This window comes from Merops nubicus, unplaced genomic scaffold (assembly GCF_000691845.1).
Source record: "Merops nubicus isolate BGI_N331 unplaced genomic scaffold, ASM69184v1 scaffold45812, whole genome shotgun sequence".
NCBI lineage: Eukaryota > Metazoa > Chordata > Aves > Coraciiformes > Meropidae > Merops > Merops nubicus.
Window position 1 is genome coordinate 1 of NW_008595134.1, and position 17,447 is coordinate 17,447.

The window sequence follows — 17,447 nt, forward strand, 5'->3', positions numbered from 1 at the left end:
GGAAAGGGACGAGCTCACCTATGTATTTCAAGACGTTATCAGCTGGTCGATAACTTTTTTTGGTGCTGATCTGGAATTAATTTAATATCTCAGGTAAAAGGAGTCAAACTTGAGTTTGAGCACGGGGTAGATATTTGGGTGTGCTGTCTCTACTTTGAACCGTTTGTGGGCCGGAGGCAAGTAAACAACGTTCTCATTGTTGCCAGGCCTCCGCCAAGAGTACGCAGCGAGCGCTTCTCGGCGCAGTTCTGGTTCTTCCTGCAATTCTACAAGGCGAGGCACATTCAGCGACCAGGAGCTCGATGCGCAGAGCTTGGAAGATGAAGAAGACGGCATGCATCACACAGTCCACCCTGCTGTTAACAGGTTCTCACCATCCCCTCGTAGTTCTCCCTGGCCTTCACCGAAGCAGTCTCCGAGGAACTCGCCCCGCTCCCGCTCGCCCGCTCGCAGCATAGAGTACAGCCGGGCGTCGCCCCAGCCCATGATCAGCCGCCTGCAGCAGCCTCGGCTTTCCCTTCAGGGCCATCCTACAGATTTGCAGACTAGTAGTGTCAAAAGTGAAGGTAAAAAGCCCTGTCTCAACTTCTCTGCGTAAGTCATTGTGTAACAGAGGAATTTGGTCAGTGCACGGTGTAACGTGGTGTGATGTCAGTTGTAGAAGAAGCAGCAGAGCAAGCAGACTTTGGTTCTGCTGGGGAGCCTTCGCAGTCAGATGAGTTGATAGCCTTGTATTTATTTTAGGTGTTACCCAGTCACTCTGGGTGTAATTGAGTTTCGTGGTGACCAAGTTCTATCTTTGGCAGGCAAATGCACTAAAATAAAGGCAAGCCCAAGGGAAACTATTGTTCACCTTGCAGATGATAGAATAAAATTCAGGGAGAGTAACTGGGGTCACATAAGATTAATGTGGCAATTTATGCATGCCTGTAGCCTGTGAAATACATGTATGGTTTCTTCTGGCAATGCAGGACTTTGAACTCTTTGAGCATGAACGCAGCCTTAAAAGTATTGGATTAAGTTATGGATTTGTTGGGACATTTTAGGTATCTCAAAGCTGTGCAGACTGCTTTATAATAAAAAATAAAGCTTGCAGTAAACTTGACACAATTGTGCTATATTGGCATAGAACAAAGTAATGTAATCATGATATGATTTTTTTTCTTCTTCTTGAATGCACTTTCTCCTGGTACCAATCTGGCAGAAGTTCCTCTAACTGAGCTGAAATTTCACAACCATATTCCCATTTTAAGAAATTTAGTTGTTACCTGGCAAATAAAATCTTAAATTCAGAAGGAGTATGCATTTAGCTATTAAGAATTCACCTTATTTTTTTCATCTTTTAAGTAAGCTAGATGCAAAATGTCTGTATAGAGATGATGTAGAAATGCATTTTTAAGCAGGTTTATTTTGGGTTTTTTTTTCGTGGTGTTGGTTGGTGCGGTTTTTTTTCCTCACTAATATAGCAAAGAGGTCAATGCCACTTACAGAATTTCACTGACTAAGAAATTTTAGAATTTTAATTAGGAAATTCAGTGTGCCAGGCTAGAGATATTGAAGAAGATAATCCTGCAAATTTAATTAGCTGTTAAAGAATGCCTTTGGAAGAGTCAGCTTAAGTATCATCTACTAATAGTGGTATGGGGAGATTTTAGGTAAATAGAAAAATGTATAACGCAAAAGCTTATCAATTATGTTGTGACTTAGTTGAGAATTTGCTTCCCATTCTTTTCGTTAAAGTTTTAATGCATGCGAGATGAGCTACAACAAAAATATCCCATGAGAAGCAAGGTACCAAAATCTGGTATCCCACATACCAGAGGGATCAAAATAGAGCATGCAATCATGTGTTTCTGAAACACTTCCAAGGAATTCTTGTGCAGTGTTTTTTTTGTGCAGCTGCACGATGCTTGCATATTTGGAGCAGATAAAAAGTTATTTGGGATTTTTTTTATTTCTCTAGAACAGTTAGAGGGAAATGTAGTTGACAGTTCAACAATGAACCAACTGTAGAGCAAAGCAATGCAATATACCTGTAGGAATACTTGAAGACTCTTACTTTTGGTTTCATTGCTAGTGCTTGTGCATGGTTAGCATATTTGTTTCCTGCATCCCCCTACAGAATCAGGTTGGCCACTCATCCTGACAAGGCATCTGCAGTCTTCTGTCCAAAGTATGTCATCAATGCAGCTCCATGTGGGTTGGAGATACAGAGAATGTCATTAGATTTGAGAAATATTTAATGGCATCTTTTTGTATTTTGTAAGCAATGTTACAATTTTTAGAAGACCCTTGAAGAACCAGTATTAGCTGAATAGTTAGTCAAGCCATGTGAAAAATGAAGCATAGCTGGACACTCCAATAATTTTGAATGCTGTGTATGAAGAGTTTCCTCCCAAGTGGGTGGCTGTTACTGGATGTTTAATGCATTGATATGGGACTGGTTAGGGAGTCCCAAAAATTGACTCAAATAAAAACAAAAACTGTGGGTTTTTTTTAAATGTTCAGGCAAGCATTCTATATTATAAATTACTTCTTAGGTCAAGACTTCAAAAACTGTGCAAAGCTGCAAATTAGGTTTGCTTATTCAGTTTCTATAACAGAATAAAACCCATAGAATCATAATCCAGGTATGTTTTAGTTTCAGCACATGCTATGCTTGACTTTTTACACCAGAGGTAAAAAATGTACATTCATTTTATATATTTACTACGTGATAGATCTGAGAATAATATAGAACATTCATTCAAGATACTAGAAGAACTGTAGTGTAATAAAATACACTTTTAAACTGCAGTGTCGATTTATATGGCTAACATTTTGTGTCAGTTAATTTTGTGTTAGTTAAATTTGGGTTCCACTGTGGGTTCATAACACAAACTCTGTCCAGCATCAGACTACATGTTGTGGTATCTTTGTATTATTTCATACAGAAAAACTAAGGCGTAGTCTTCCAAACCTGTCCAGGACATCCAATATCCAAGCTGAGTCTGTGAAAAACAGCAGAAGTGACTCCAACTTCCAAGTGCCAAACGGAGGAATACCTCGCATTCAGCCTCAGGCCTCAGCCAGTAAGTACCTGCAGTGACGTGTTAGGCTGCGTGTCAGAGCTGAGCCAGTTTCATGGCAAAGAGAAAAACTGCCTGCCACGCTGGAGGTGCTCATCTGGATTGGTTTTAATCATACCTGTGTGAACCTGCTGTTTTGGTACACCAAATCTGGCAGTGATTATATTCAAGACTGTCTGATCTCTTATTAAGGTAGCATTCATTAGTTTCCTAAAAGTGTATGTAGAATTACTATGAAGAGTTTGAATACAGTAGTTAGACTTTTCAGAAACTGTTTTTCTGTGATTTGCAGAGCATATAATGCTATGTACTGTTGATTTTATTTTCGGACCTCAAAAACTTACTAGGCTGTGAAAATATCTACCTAGATGATGTTTATTACTTTTTAGCTAGTGAAACTTGATCTGAAAACATTCATGCAAGTTCAACCCTTGCTTGCAGTTTCTTTTTGTCTTTTTTTTTGCCACCTGGAAATTTTATGTTCGGTTGCAGATTTTATTTACTTTTTTTTAAGTGTCAGTTACTTCTTAGGAAAGTTGTCCACCACTGGGCTAGTGGCTGCTAGTGTATCCAAAAGTGAACTGCTGATAGGAGAATGCTGCTAATCTCACAAGCCTCTTGAAAATGGTGACCTTAAAGAAGCTAAAGCAAATGTAGCTTAAATAGTCAGTATTTCTTTATATCTCATTATAGACAGTTCCTGTTGTTTAAATGTTTCCTGACCATTTTATTTTACAAGTTTCAGAATTTAATAACCTTGTGTGACATTTTCAAGGGAAGAACATATTATGAATATTATTGTTTGTAGAGCTATGAACTATAGAAATTCTATGATAAAAGTTCATCAGTAATCTAAATATTTGACAGGAAATGTAAGATAGGATTTGTGTATGAAACTAATTTTTTTTTTTAATCCTTTAAAAAGTAAAGGCATAAGGACATACCTAGTTGGCCTTCTTAACTGGTCCTTGCAAAACAGTGTGTTAATGCATCCAAATAGAGTTAAACACAAAATAGGGAATACAGACCATCCCAAAAAGTACCTTTCTGTCTTTGGAGTGACTCAGATCAGATGTAAGGGTTGTGTAGACAATCGGCCCCAGGTGTGTGATGCTGCAGTCAAAGGAGACAGTGTGACTGTGTGATGGTTCATGTAGGGTAACCCAGAATCCCTTCACCTTGCACCTCCTTTCCACCTTTCACAAGCACTCAGAAGGTGGGATTTACAACTGAAAGGGCATGTGTGTAGTTCAAATGCAGGACTGTCAGGCAGACTTTTCAAACTATAAAGCACTCGGAGCAGTTGGGTAGCGGCTCTCCAGCTGTGTTATTTTTGTGATAGGAGGAGTGATCAAAATAACCTGAATGAAAATGAAGGAAAGAATATCTTTAGTAAAAATCTGTACTTATTTGGTGTTTTAAAACTGAGTGAACTGGGAAGGGAAGAAGCACAGAGGGCAGCTTAGTTGCCTACGAGGCTATTTACAGTATTAACAGTATATTCACAGTGAAACTTGATGGAAAGATCAGACAGCAAAAGTCTCAATATTTAGTTCATTGCAGTATCCAAAGCAGTGTGACTTACATTTATACATAAAAGTTTTTTCAACTTGTGGATTAACTGAGAGTTACAGAAATTTAGGTAAATTTGCTTGCCCCTCATGGAAGTCCTTCCCAAAGTGTGAACCACTCTAGACCAGCTTACATTTAAATGCAAGTTAAATATCACTAATAAAGGCCAGATTTCTAGCTTTTACAGTTTCCCTGCTCTTACAGATGTTTGTCAGAGTCTTGCTATTGACAATCGTAAAACGGTTTGTGTATGAAGTCGATGAGTAAGTATCTTTGCTTAGTCTGGATTTAAAACCTTCTTCAAAACTGTACATTGTATAAAAATTTCCAGAATTGTGTCCTTTTTATTGTATATTTTTTGTTTTCTTGGTTTTATATTTTGTCGCCTTGCACAAAGCACTGTTAAATTGCAGCAAGTTTTTGTTTTCCCTTGGCAATGACTTCTGGTTCTTGGGATTTGAAGCTTCCTCATACACCTGCTAGTTTTGCATGAGCTTGCCTTTGCAAGGATGCTGGCTTGCCACCCGAGGTCACTACTTTTCTCCTTGTCAAAGATCTGCTGTTTATAATTTACCTGCACATTTGCTGTGGCTGCGATACTGAACTTGCTATGGTTGCTGGCATTCAAAAATGAGTTAGGAATCCAGTAAGTTTCTGAACAGACAATTCCTGTTGTGATTACATAGGCAAATTGTAAATACTTGCTTGAAGAGTAGAGGGAAGACACGTTTAGAGGCACAACTGAAAAACATGAAAATGTTTGGCCTTTTAGGTTTTAGCTGTAGTGTGGTGAAAAAGCCAGTTTCTTTTTGAAAAGAGATTAAACAGAATAGCAGTTGTGAATATTGGAATCTTTGTTTCTATATGATTCTCCATGCAGAGAGTACTTTTTTTTTAATATGCAGCAATATTTTTGTTCTCCAAGGAACAGATATCTTTCAAAGTGTTTGTTTAGAATGATAGAATGTCTCTACGTTTAGTTTCTCCACCAAAGATGGTGCAAAGCTGTAGAGCTAGGGTGGCTTCCATGTAGGAGCTACATGCTTTCTAGTGGATTGTGTGTGATACTTACCTGGCACTACGATCACATGGATGTTAAACCTTTATGCAGAGCTAAATGTAATAGTTTTTCAGAGCTAGGCTATAGATTGTTCAAACTATCAGTAAAGTAACTGGTCTGCTTGACAAGATCGAGCTGCTTGGCATGTTGAGGGTAAACGAAGAAAGAGCGTGTTTTTAGGAAACCAAGTATTCCAGTTACCAGAGGCAAACATAACTGTGTATATTCAGCATGCACCATTTGTGACAGGTACTGTAATAGAATACAGAGCACTTCAAGAGCAGCAAATAGAGTGGCTAAGCCTGCACTCCATGCTTATCTCAAACTGCATGTTTCTTCAGCACTGCCCAGATGGCACTGCCCGAAGTTCTTTTCAGCCATTCAGTGCACAGAATTGTTTAGCTATTGAGTCTTTCTTCCTAGAGGCTCCACTGAGAAGGAAGGAATTTTATATATGCACTTTAAATCCTTTCCATATCATCCCACATCTTTGACTTTTAAGTAGTGTAAATAATGATGAGGGAAGAAACATAGTGTCATGTGCAGTGACATGTTTAACTGAACAAATTAGGGCAAACTAAATTCAAGACCATAAATATGAAGGAAGAAGCTGTTTTTCATTTTGTATGGTAAAACAAAAACACTGATTCGGTAAAAAATGGAATACTTGTGGACAGAAACACTCTGGCCAGTGGTCTCTCTCACTAAATTCTTAGGAATTGTGCTCATTTTTAAACATCTTACTGTACTTAATTGGCTGTTTGTGGGTATGCCTTAAAAAAAAGTTCATAGCAAGGTCATGTGCCAGGAGTTGAATAAGGATTGCTTGTTACCACGTGCTTTTTTGCATTAGATTCTAGTTGGTGGAAGGAATAGTTATTGTATTCTTAATAACCAGAGATAGTATTTTATCATGTTTATAAATACATTCCATATGTTTATAAACAATATAAAACCATTCCTTTTTGTTGTTTGTTGAAAATTACAGGGTGTAGTTAGTTATTAAGACTGAAAAGAATACACCATCTAGTCATATTTCCAGAATGAAGGTAACTCACGATGAACTTTTGGGGTTCACAACATACTGTGAATTTTGCACTGAGTAAGGATAGGAAAGGTGATGGACATTATTAGGTGCTATCAAGTTTAGAAAACCATTAACTAATTTTAGGATTCTAACTGTTCTTCCCCCACCTTCTTTGTAGTGATATTCACCAGCTGGTGATAGGATTCCTGAGCTTCCTTATTCAGGGTCAGGATCTTCACGCACAGTTGCGCCCCCATCTTTCTTCCTTCTCCCTAGTGGGGTCAGCGTGCCGCGGGTGTAAAGCTCCGTGCGCGGAGGTGAGCAGAGCTGTTAATTCACACGTGACCCTTCCTCAGAGCCCCTGTGCAGGCCGAGCTCTGTTTCACTGCCTGCTTCCATCCTCCCCTGTCACATACGCTGCCGTGAAACTCCGCTGAGTCGGCGCCTTCCTTCTGGCAACAGGTAATTCTCTCCTTGCCAAGGTTCTGCAGCTCTTGGAACATGGGCCTCTCTCTTGGTCACTAGTAGGTAGTCAGGTCATTTCAAGGCAGTATCAGCCCTTGAGTTTTACTAGTAAAAAAGGCAGGGCATAGAAGCAAAGGAGCAATAAAAAACAATTTCTGTCATGCTGTCTATGTGCTGGCATCTGATAATTCTTATTGTTATGTCTTCATTTTAAGTTTGAGCCCTCCTGCATACCCTTTTGGAAAGCCAGACATCTCTCAAAACGCTTGTTTGCATAACTGAAAAATAAAATTTGTTTCTATGATCACATATAGACAAAGATTTATGCTTTTGTGTAGTGTTAGGGGTTTTTTTAAATTCTGCTAAAATGAAAAGTGTAGTCTTGGTAAGTCAAATATGGGAGTTTAATTTTCATCTTTTTATCTAATCTTGCGCTCATTGCTGTAGCATGTTTGCTAGGTGGCTTGTTTTCCATTTGGTGTATTAATTTTTTTTTTTTTTGCTTTTCTGGGCTTTTTGCCCTCCCAGAAGCTTTACTCTTACAGAATCTGCGCATTTTGCACTGCAAAATTTCTGACACGCTCCTCTAACTCTTGCCACTAAGAGCAAGCACCATTTAAAAAACCCCACCACTTCCACAGTCATTACAGCTTTTTGAGTGTTACTCACTCTCTTCCTTGATGCTTCACAAGTGGATACAATTCTGAAATTCCCAGTAAACTTAGTTTTCTTATCTTCTTAGACAAATATAACACTTCTTGTCTTTCAACAGCTCTGCAAAGGCAGAAAAATTTGCCTCGTGCTGCCTTCAAAACCAAACAGTTTCTTCAAACTCCATCTACAAAAGGAGGTAATTAACTTACAACCTCTTATCAAGCTCCAGCAAATCTCAGATAATTGTTCACCTGCATAAATCTCACATATTCTAGATTAATAAAATTTCTGTTGCATGTCAAGATTAACATAGTGGTCCTTGCTGTATGAGAGTTAACTTTTTGGTCTAAACACTAAAAATACGACCCTGCATTATGTAGGGGAAAAAGAATCAGATTTTATTTTGAGATTAAAATCAAAGGATTATTGGCTCCTAGTGTATTTTAAGGAAATCTGAATTAGAAAAGTAGACTCCTGAATGCATAGTCATTAGAGCTACATCTGGATTGGAGTATTTTAAATTGTAAATGACAGTTTTTTAACAAAAGTTGTAAAAAAATTATTCTTTTTTGATTGTGCAAAAATCTGCAGGCAAGTGAAAATATCACTGTGCTGGAAGCAAAAGCTAATGAGTTTATCCTTGAGAAGAACAGCACAGAATGTCAGCTTGTGCATACATGTGCAAGTGCTTGCACTTTCTCATCTCAAAACTGGAAGATTAACCCCAACACACAGTAACTTAGATTTGTATTTTTTTCCTCAAGAAATTGGAGACTATTGTATATAATGCTTCGGTTTGCTAACAGCTGAAGTTGGCTTGTTTTTGACTTTTTGAGAAGAAATATTGAGTCTCTAAACTAATTAGACAAGTTTTAACTGATTTTTAATTAATTCTGGCAGCCTTGTGTCTGCGTCAGTTTCACTACTAAGATGAAACAAGTTCATGATTTTGGTTTTAAGCATAGTTGGTCCTGTTGTCTATTACATTCTAGAAGATTTCATTTTAAAGGTCATATTTCACTCGAGACCGATTTATAAGCTCTGTATCTGCTAGAACCCTTTAGGGGTTGTGGGAGACCTTCGTGCAGATGCTGAGGGTGGCTGACAAAATGCACACCTTTCTCTCAGTGGTTTAACAATGGAAACTTCTTTGACTCAACTTTGTTCCATGCAGAAAGTTTTAGTATAATGTCCTTGAAACAGATTCACAAGGTTTAATAGGAGTTCTTTAACAGTCTTCATAATATTTCATACCAAATAGGGAGAAATTCTCTCGATATTCTCCTTTGGCATAAAACCACTATCTCAATTCCTCTGCAAAGCTTTCCATGCTGTTTGTCCAGTTGGCCATGACTTCACCTTCATCCGGGTGTCTGGAACACTTATTAGGTGGATAGGCCTAGTGTGGAGCTGTGGAAATGTACAGAAAATTAACTTCTCTTTTAATTTATATTACTGGTGAAATTTTATTAAACCTTAGAAAACTGGCAGTGCAACATGCTTGTTACGTATTCCAGTTCGTAGTTGCTGTCATTCCTTGCTGAAAATGAGGACCCAACATGTCCTTTTACAGTTATTTGCTATTTTATAGTCCTTGATGTGTTGATTTTCTTGCTTCTGATCCACGATTCTCACAAGTATAGGTGCCTTATGCAGTAACAAAACAAGACTTCTGTTTCAAAAGAACAAACAACTATGAACAACAATTGCATTTAGTATCTTAAAATACTATTCATTATATAGCTTGACGTTTTCACAAACAGATGCTGGCTTTTTTTACCATTTTGTGTAAAACAGTTCAGAATACATTCAAATAACTCTTCACTTCACTGTAACAGATTTGTCAAGGCTTATACAGCAGTAGACAGTGTCAGTTGGATCACAGAATGGTTTGGGTCATCTAATCTAGCCACCCTGCAGTGAGCAGGGACATCTTCAACTAGATCAGGATGCTCAAAGCCCTGTCCAACCAGACCTGGGATGTTTCTAGGGATGGGACTTCACCAGCTCTCTGGGCAGCCCATGCCAGTGTTTCACCACCCTCACTGTATAACGTTTGTTCCGTGTATTTAGCCCAGATCTACCTTCTACTGTTTAAAAACCATCATCTCTTGTCCTTTTGCAACAGGCCCTGCTAAAAAGTCTGTTCCTGTCTTTCATACAGGTCCCCTTTAACTGCTGAAAGGCTGCAATAAGGTCTCCCTGGAGCATTTTCTTCTCCAGGCTGAGCAACTCCAACTCTCTCAGCCTTTCTTCATAGGAGAGAATGACCCCTCTGATAATTTTTGTTGCCCTCCCCTGGACCCACTCCAACAGGTCCATGTCTTTCCTGTACTGAGGTGACAGAACAGTTTATTCCCATTGTTTTCCCTCACCTGTTCATTTGTATTGGTCTCTATCTTCTCATCATGATGGCTGTGATTTAAAAACTGCATTAGAACTGATTCTGGTTTCAAGTTAGTGGCCTTGGGATGCAAGCCAGGAAAGGTTGTAGCTTCACAGCATCCACCACATGGGGATCTCTTGCTCCATGCCCACAGTCCAGGGCAGAATCCAGAGAGGATGGGAAACCTAAATGCCATGACTACACAGTGCTATTTATTTTTTATTGTTGGCAGATGTTTTAATTGTAGTTGGTTCTAGTTGTTTAGTTTCTAAGTAGATACAATTGTGTAAAATTGTTAAGCCCTACCCTCACACTTGTATGAGCTTTTATTAAACATGGATCAGCCCACATTTAGTAAAAACTCAAGTATAAAAACCCAGCCCAAGTATAGTGGACATGGGTATAAAATTATCAAAGTCTTCGACTAAGGCAGCACCTCACTCTTTGTGGTCCCATCTTACACACAGACCAAACTGAGCTTTATTAAATATCCAAAACTGCTCTAAGACAAAGTTCTTTATATGTAGAGAATTATTAGGCAGTTTGCCAGGGATTGCATCATGTGGACCTCTTTGGAAGTCCCAGCACATTGGAAGACAATTAATTCCTTTATATGCAGGAATGAATACAGCTCTCAGCAATGTCTGCAATGCTGTGCTGACAGGAAATGTTTTATGAATTGACAGCTCTAGTTGGACACATGGTAAAATATGGTCAACAGAAAGCTGGAGAGAATGGAGAGGACTAATTTACTGGATGCTTACTTTCACTGGGAAAGTGACAAGCTTTCTTCTGTTACAACTTTTCATTGTTTGTATTCTGTGCCTAAAAACCCCTTCCTTGCTGTGCTTTGTAGAGGCAAAAGCTGTATTCAGTTTTTGTACACTGGCACTGCCCTGTGGGTCAGCTGCTAAAGTGATGCCATATTTGTGTGCCAAGCGAGCGCTGTAGTGAGAAGAAGAGTGGTAAAAGCTCCCTATGTTTGCACTGTAGAATCACTTGGAAAGTCTGCAGATTGAATTGCACCAATGTTAGAGGCAATGTCACATTTTAAAAACTTTAATATGTAATCTATCTCAGTCCTAGGAACACTTCGCTGCTATTTTTGTCCAGTAATTCTGCTGTTAGTCCTTTCCTTAATCCATCCTCTGGCTTGATGCCAAGGTTTTTATTTTAAGGGGTTTTATTTATTCTCTTCACTACTTACCAGCTGTCATGTATTGTTGACATCTCTGCCACCTTTTTTTGTCAGCTTTTCCTGTGAGCGGCTGTGTTTGATATCACTGGCAGTGGAAAAGGCTCTCTTTGGGTAATCTAGAAAGGAATAAATCCAATTTGCATCTGTAATGAGGCTCATATTACTCTTCCAAGGCATACCCTATAAGAAATGGCTTCAAAATAAAACCTAAAAATTACCACTTCCCCCTTACCCCACTTAGGATGCCATGTTTCTATCATTACTAATCTTCTCTATCATGTTCTTAGTGTATCTACCTTGTAAAATGATAATAAAAGCTATCTGAAGGACCATCTTCTTTATGTACTATGTCTGTCAAAGAGAGCACAACTTTGGTGTTTAGTGGAGGAAAGAATAGTTTGTGCAGATTCACTAAATGTAAATGTGATTTTTACTTTCCTGATTGATTTGATTGTCCCCTGTTGACTGTGTACTGACACACCCTAATTAGCTTGAAAAGCTGGTGAAATTCCATTTGGGTAGTAAGGTGATGGGTTAGTTCATTGTTTAGTGATTACATTATGTGTCATTTGAAAATATTTCTCATACTCCTGAAGAACCGTGTGTGAGATTTGGCATTATCAAAGAACTGTTGAATATCCTGGTTTACTAACCTTTCCCAGAAAGGACTTGATGAAGACCTTACATATTAACTCAGATACGAAGTCTGTTAATACAGCTGTGAGTTCTACTGATAATTTAGATAATGTTTGTAAGAAGAGGAAGGACATAAACTGTTGTAGTTGTCTGGTTTAAGCTTCATAGAAGCACCTTAATCTCTTTGGTGTTGGGTGTTGACTGACCCTACCTTTTGGGGTTTTTTTTGCCATCAGCCAATAATCTGGGGTATGACCATATGTTTAGCTGAGTTCTAATTCAATGGATTTGGTTAAAAAGAACAGCATAAAAGAAACACCTAAGATGCTCTGCCTCACTCAGCATTTCATCATTGAAGGCAAATATATGCTTCAGATCTATTTAAAGACTGTAGCACCCTAGAACACTGTATTCTTTGACACATTCTTTCAGGGATGGGAATTAGGTTCACACGTTTCTGAAGCTGTTAAATTTCTTCTTAAAAAATACATTCATTTTCTTTTTTCTTAGTTACTACTTGCAAATCCAGATAAATAAATATTTGTAGCAAGCAAATGGGGCATTAGAGTTATGATATCAAAAAAATATAAGACAAAGAGGACATCTGAATTCCTTTTTCTCATTGCTGCTTGATTGGCTGTATTCCATTATACATTTCATATCGTTTGAATGTTCACATAAAGTACTTTCCTGGTTTTAATTTCAGTTATACTGTAACTCAGGCTCGACAGTAATTTCTGTGTTTTGTTTTCCAGTACCACCTTCAAGTAAATTCCGCTCACCTGCAGCACCGTCTCCCCTGGCTCTCCGGCAGCCCCTGAAAGCGTTTAGTAACCACGGACCCGGCGCAGTTGCTTCTCCAGAAGCCACGCAGCTGCCACACAGTAGTTCTTCACCAGGGCCGCTTACAGCCCAGAGTTCAGGCTTGCCAAGCCCTGCCAGCAGTATTAACAGTACTACTCTTACCAGGCCGGCAGGGACAGCGGGGATGAGGAGTGGTTTGCCCAGACCCAGTGCCCCTTCCACAGGGGGCATCCCAGTGCCTCGTAGCAAACTTGCACAGCCTGTTCGCAGGTGAGTATGGGACAGGCAGTCTGAGTTCAAAGTGTTCGTCATCAGTTCTGCACGTTCACTGTTTGTGCTGCTCCTCCCTGAAATTCTTACTTTGATCTTACATCTTTAGAACAGAGATGGAGACCTCCATGTGAAGTATTTGCCTGTGTTTCCAAAACAGTTTTGAAGCAAAACTGCGACAAAAAGATTCTTGAAATAGAGTATGAACGTGAAGGAGCAAAAGTGAAATGAATAATGAAAGATATTGAACTAAGTCAATAAAGTGTCTTAGTCTAGGCTGTGGGAAAATGTTACCAAAATACAGCCAGCAAGTGAAAATTCATTTATACCACTGAGTGACACGTTCTGAAGTCAGAACTATTTTCCTCTTGTAATCCGTAAGTCAAGCATGTTGAGAACAGTTTCTCTCCCTGGGCAGACAGAAGCTTCAGGAAGGAAGACATCTGAGGGCAGAGGAAGCATCCATAGTGTTTGCTAAATTTAACATAAAAATCAATGCAGTTAACCCACAGGACAAAACAGAATTTTCAGCTTAAACATAATCTCTCTGCTAGCACCTAGCTGTAGAAGTTGCTTAATGTCAAAGTGTCTTGGAAAACAACCACAAGAGATACAATTATTAACTGGAAAGCAGAAGGAAGTGATGCATAATTTCGAATATGTGCTCTTAATGCCATGCTGATGTGAATGTTCACTGAAGGTGTCAAGGAAGCCAGCTGGCAAAAAGAAGCAGTCAGCCATGAGAAATATTAAGAATCCCCTTATACAGAAATGATAAATGGTTGGTCCCCAGTACTGTAAAAAAAATATAAACCAGCCATAGATACCAAAGTGGAAGAGTTCTGTTCTGCAGTGAGCACTGGGCAGGGGAATGACAACTGACTGTCACAGCACCGACTGTTTGCTGTCCAGGTCTGTGCTGTCAGCAGGGTGAAACGTGCTGTAATAAAAAGTAGTTGTTTTGGAAAGGATGATCTTAATAGTAGTGAACTGTGGTTGTCCAAATCACACCTTGTCGTATAGAAAAGTGTTTCTCTTATTAGACTTGCACAGCTATTTTTTATAGCTTACATAAATAATGCAGTATATGTACACAGTGCCATAATGTAGTATTTATGAATGTCAAGATTTTGATGTAAGCAAGATGTAATACTTTAAACAAGGATTTCCCTGTTTATATATCACTCAAAAAAGGGCATATTTTTAGGTGGCAGCAGAGTAAGTTTGTATTCTCACAGAGTATGACAGCGGAAAGTTTTCTGTTGGTGCAGATGTTTTTCTTACATGGTAGTTGCCAAGATACAACGCAGAACCTGGAACTGAAAATAATTGGGAGTTTTACTTCTTTACAATACAGTTTAGGTAAGATGAGTGAAGCGTATATTTTAAGAATTTAAACATTTTATAAATAATCATGTATTGTAGATGGAGACTTCAAGAGTTATGTATGAAACTGAAAAATATCTCATTTTATTTTAGATCTTTACCCGCTCCCAAAACCTATAGCAACGTGAAAGACGAGAGTTGGAAAGATGGCTGCTACTGAACTGCAGAGCTTAGTGCAAAGTTCCAGTGCCCATGGATGCTTCCTCACCAGGCTAAAAGACAGCTTGATTATACAAACTGTTCAGATGTGACTTTTGGGATTTGTAAAAATTCCAGACCTCTCTGTCTCTAATTAGCACAAACCGACAGAGATAACGAAGCAGCACTTTAATGACATCTAACATCAGATGTTTGGTGGTCATACAATCTCTTCTACATTAAATTGCTATCAGTTCTGGGTGGTTTGGTTTTTTTTTCTTGCTTGCTAAGAAACGTATCAATATGAGCATTTATGACAGTGGCCAATGTCTGGGCAAAAACCTAACGAATGCCAAAGAAATGCCCATCTTGAAAAACAGCAAGTATAACAATCAGCTTCCATTGTTCAAAACTTCATTTTCAGCCTGTTTTAATTCAGCAGAAAGATTGGCGATTATGTACTATTGAACCAAGACTGTGTTAATCAGGGCTAATATTCTGATTGCAGACTGCTACAGTGCTAGTGAAACATTGCTTTTAACAACTGTATGAGGTTCTCATTGGGGAAGGTGGTACGTGCGTCCTTTGGGAAGGGTCAGAAGTTACTCTGGAGGAGTAGGCAGAACAGTAAGTAGTAGCCATGGCTTTTATTAACATGAAAGGTTTGAATGTAGCAGATACACACACAAATGCAATAGTATGGATTGCATCTTTCCTACATCAATAGATCAGCTTTACGTGCTCCTCTACGTTCAGTTGCCAAAAGGGCTCAGTGTCAGTTGTACAGCCTTTCTAACCATGAAGTTCCTGGCTCAGGAAAGATGGCCTTTGCTATCATAGCCACATTTCTAACACGTAGCTTGATACTTCGGGAAAACTTGTGTTTTTTTTTTTTTTTTATAGCAGGCTTCCTTACAAAGGAAAGAGCAAATCATAATGTTAATTTGTTGTAATACCATACCGCTACGCTTGCAGCCTGGAGCAACTGTAAATGCTGATAGTTAAGGAGAAGGAAACACAACTATGCACTTGTAACATACAAATTTTAAGGTAATGAGTTGACTCTTGATGCCAAATGATATTCATTTAGGTGATGTTCCATGGTATGAGGAAGTTTTCTGTATCCTATTTTTTTACTTTCATCCATTTCTTAAATTGGTTTATTTTAAATTGTAAATATTTTTACAGAAGATATTGCCCATGTAAGTGTGTTTAAATATGTACTTTGCCTTATATATGTGTATCTCAACATTACTGGTAACAGAGTATGAAACCTGCTTTGTCTGTTTACAAGCTATTAAAGTCCTCTGGTGGCTCCAACTTATTCTGACACATTTTGCTCAGAACAACTCGTTCATGTATTTAGGATTTGAACTATTGTTTTCTGGTTTGGAAGACATCACACAAACTGTTTGTAACTAAAGGTGTACCGGGTGGGACTAGTTAACGGAAGGGGTATTGTTTGACGCTTTTTCAGTATTTTGGATGTACAGTTGATGAAGTAAGAGAATGTGAATGGTATATCCTTTGTGCAGTGACTGACAAACACTACAAGTTGGATTGGATGGTAGGTAGCCTCAACCCCGTTACTATCCAAGTTTGGAACTGTTGGTGTGTTTTGGTTCCCACCCCTAAGAGTATAACTAATCCTGAAGTTCTAGCACTTGAATTTTAGGCCAGCATTAACACATGTCTGGATGAAAAGCCATGCAATACTACTTGACTTGGAAGAAGCCAAATACGAAAGAGTGGAGACTAATTTGCAGCTCTAATTACTCAAGCAGACTTTGGGTTGATGAATGACTTCACGCTCCAGACCAAGATCTGTGCTGAGACTTTGAAGTCAGGGTATCAAATATACTGTAATTTAGTAAGGTTTCATCAGGGGTAAAGAAACTACCTTGCACCAGTAGAGACCAGTACATACCACTAATCTAGCCTTGTGTCATTCACTGGCACAGAGAATGGATGTCAGTCAGTGTCTCATGTCACTGTTGAGCAGAAGAGAGGACTAGATCAAATGCGCATATCCTCACTAAGCCCGAATTCTGAATGTTTCAGCATTTTACAAAGCAATGTTTTGAAAAAAGGTGCATTTTAACTGGTGGATTTTATCAAATACTTGATTAACTTTTAGATTTTGCAAGTCAGTTTAGATGATGATATTGGGGGTTTTACCACGGCTGCATCAAACTGTTGCAGGCGTTTGCTTAAGTTGGGTAATTCATCCCTTGGGTAAGTTCAGCTTCAGTTTTCTAGGGATTCTTTTCTCTGCTCTTCTCCCCTGAAATCCAGCGAATGACTTCCTGAGAAGACAAGACTGACTGTTTACTAGCAAGCCTTTGTGCATTACCAGTTCATTGATATCAGGAAAACGTAGGGCTCTGTGTTTAGAGATTTACTGCAGAAGTGTGGAATTACGGATTTGATAAACTAGTGCCTATGATTTACTTAACTTATGTTTGATATAGTAGTAAGGGTTTTATGAATGTGGATAACTTTGTGTGCCAACAGCTCGGAATTGTATGTGTGTAGGCAGAAGGACTTTTCTGCTTCCAAAGTTATTTAATTTTTTTTGTGTTTGAATGTTTTTGTAAGTGTTAAAAGTGTAAAAAAAAATATATAAAAAATATTCTTACCACAAAATACTTCGTGGATCATTATTTTTATAACATTGTTTTTAAAAGCTTTTAGAAACTTAGAGGGTATTATTTTAGGGCTTTTTTTTGGTTGGATTGTTTTTCAGGAATCCTATTCACTTTGCCAGAAGCTGCCAATATCAG

General features: G+C 38.6%; 1 protein-coding gene across 1 annotated transcript; it reads left to right on the forward strand.

The window, feature by feature from the left end:
- Nucleotides 1–206: 206 nt before the first annotated feature.
- Nucleotides 207–15,290, forward strand: SLAIN2 (SLAIN motif family, member 2; the record flags this gene model as incomplete). The annotated part of the gene is made up of 4 exons (XM_008935960.1): nt 207–566; nt 2,934–3,071; nt 12,822–13,140; nt 14,620–15,290. Coding segments are annotated over 4 exons (884 nt in total), but the record flags the coding sequence as incomplete, so codon positions are not given.
- Nucleotides 15,291–17,447: the final 2,157 nt, after the last annotated feature.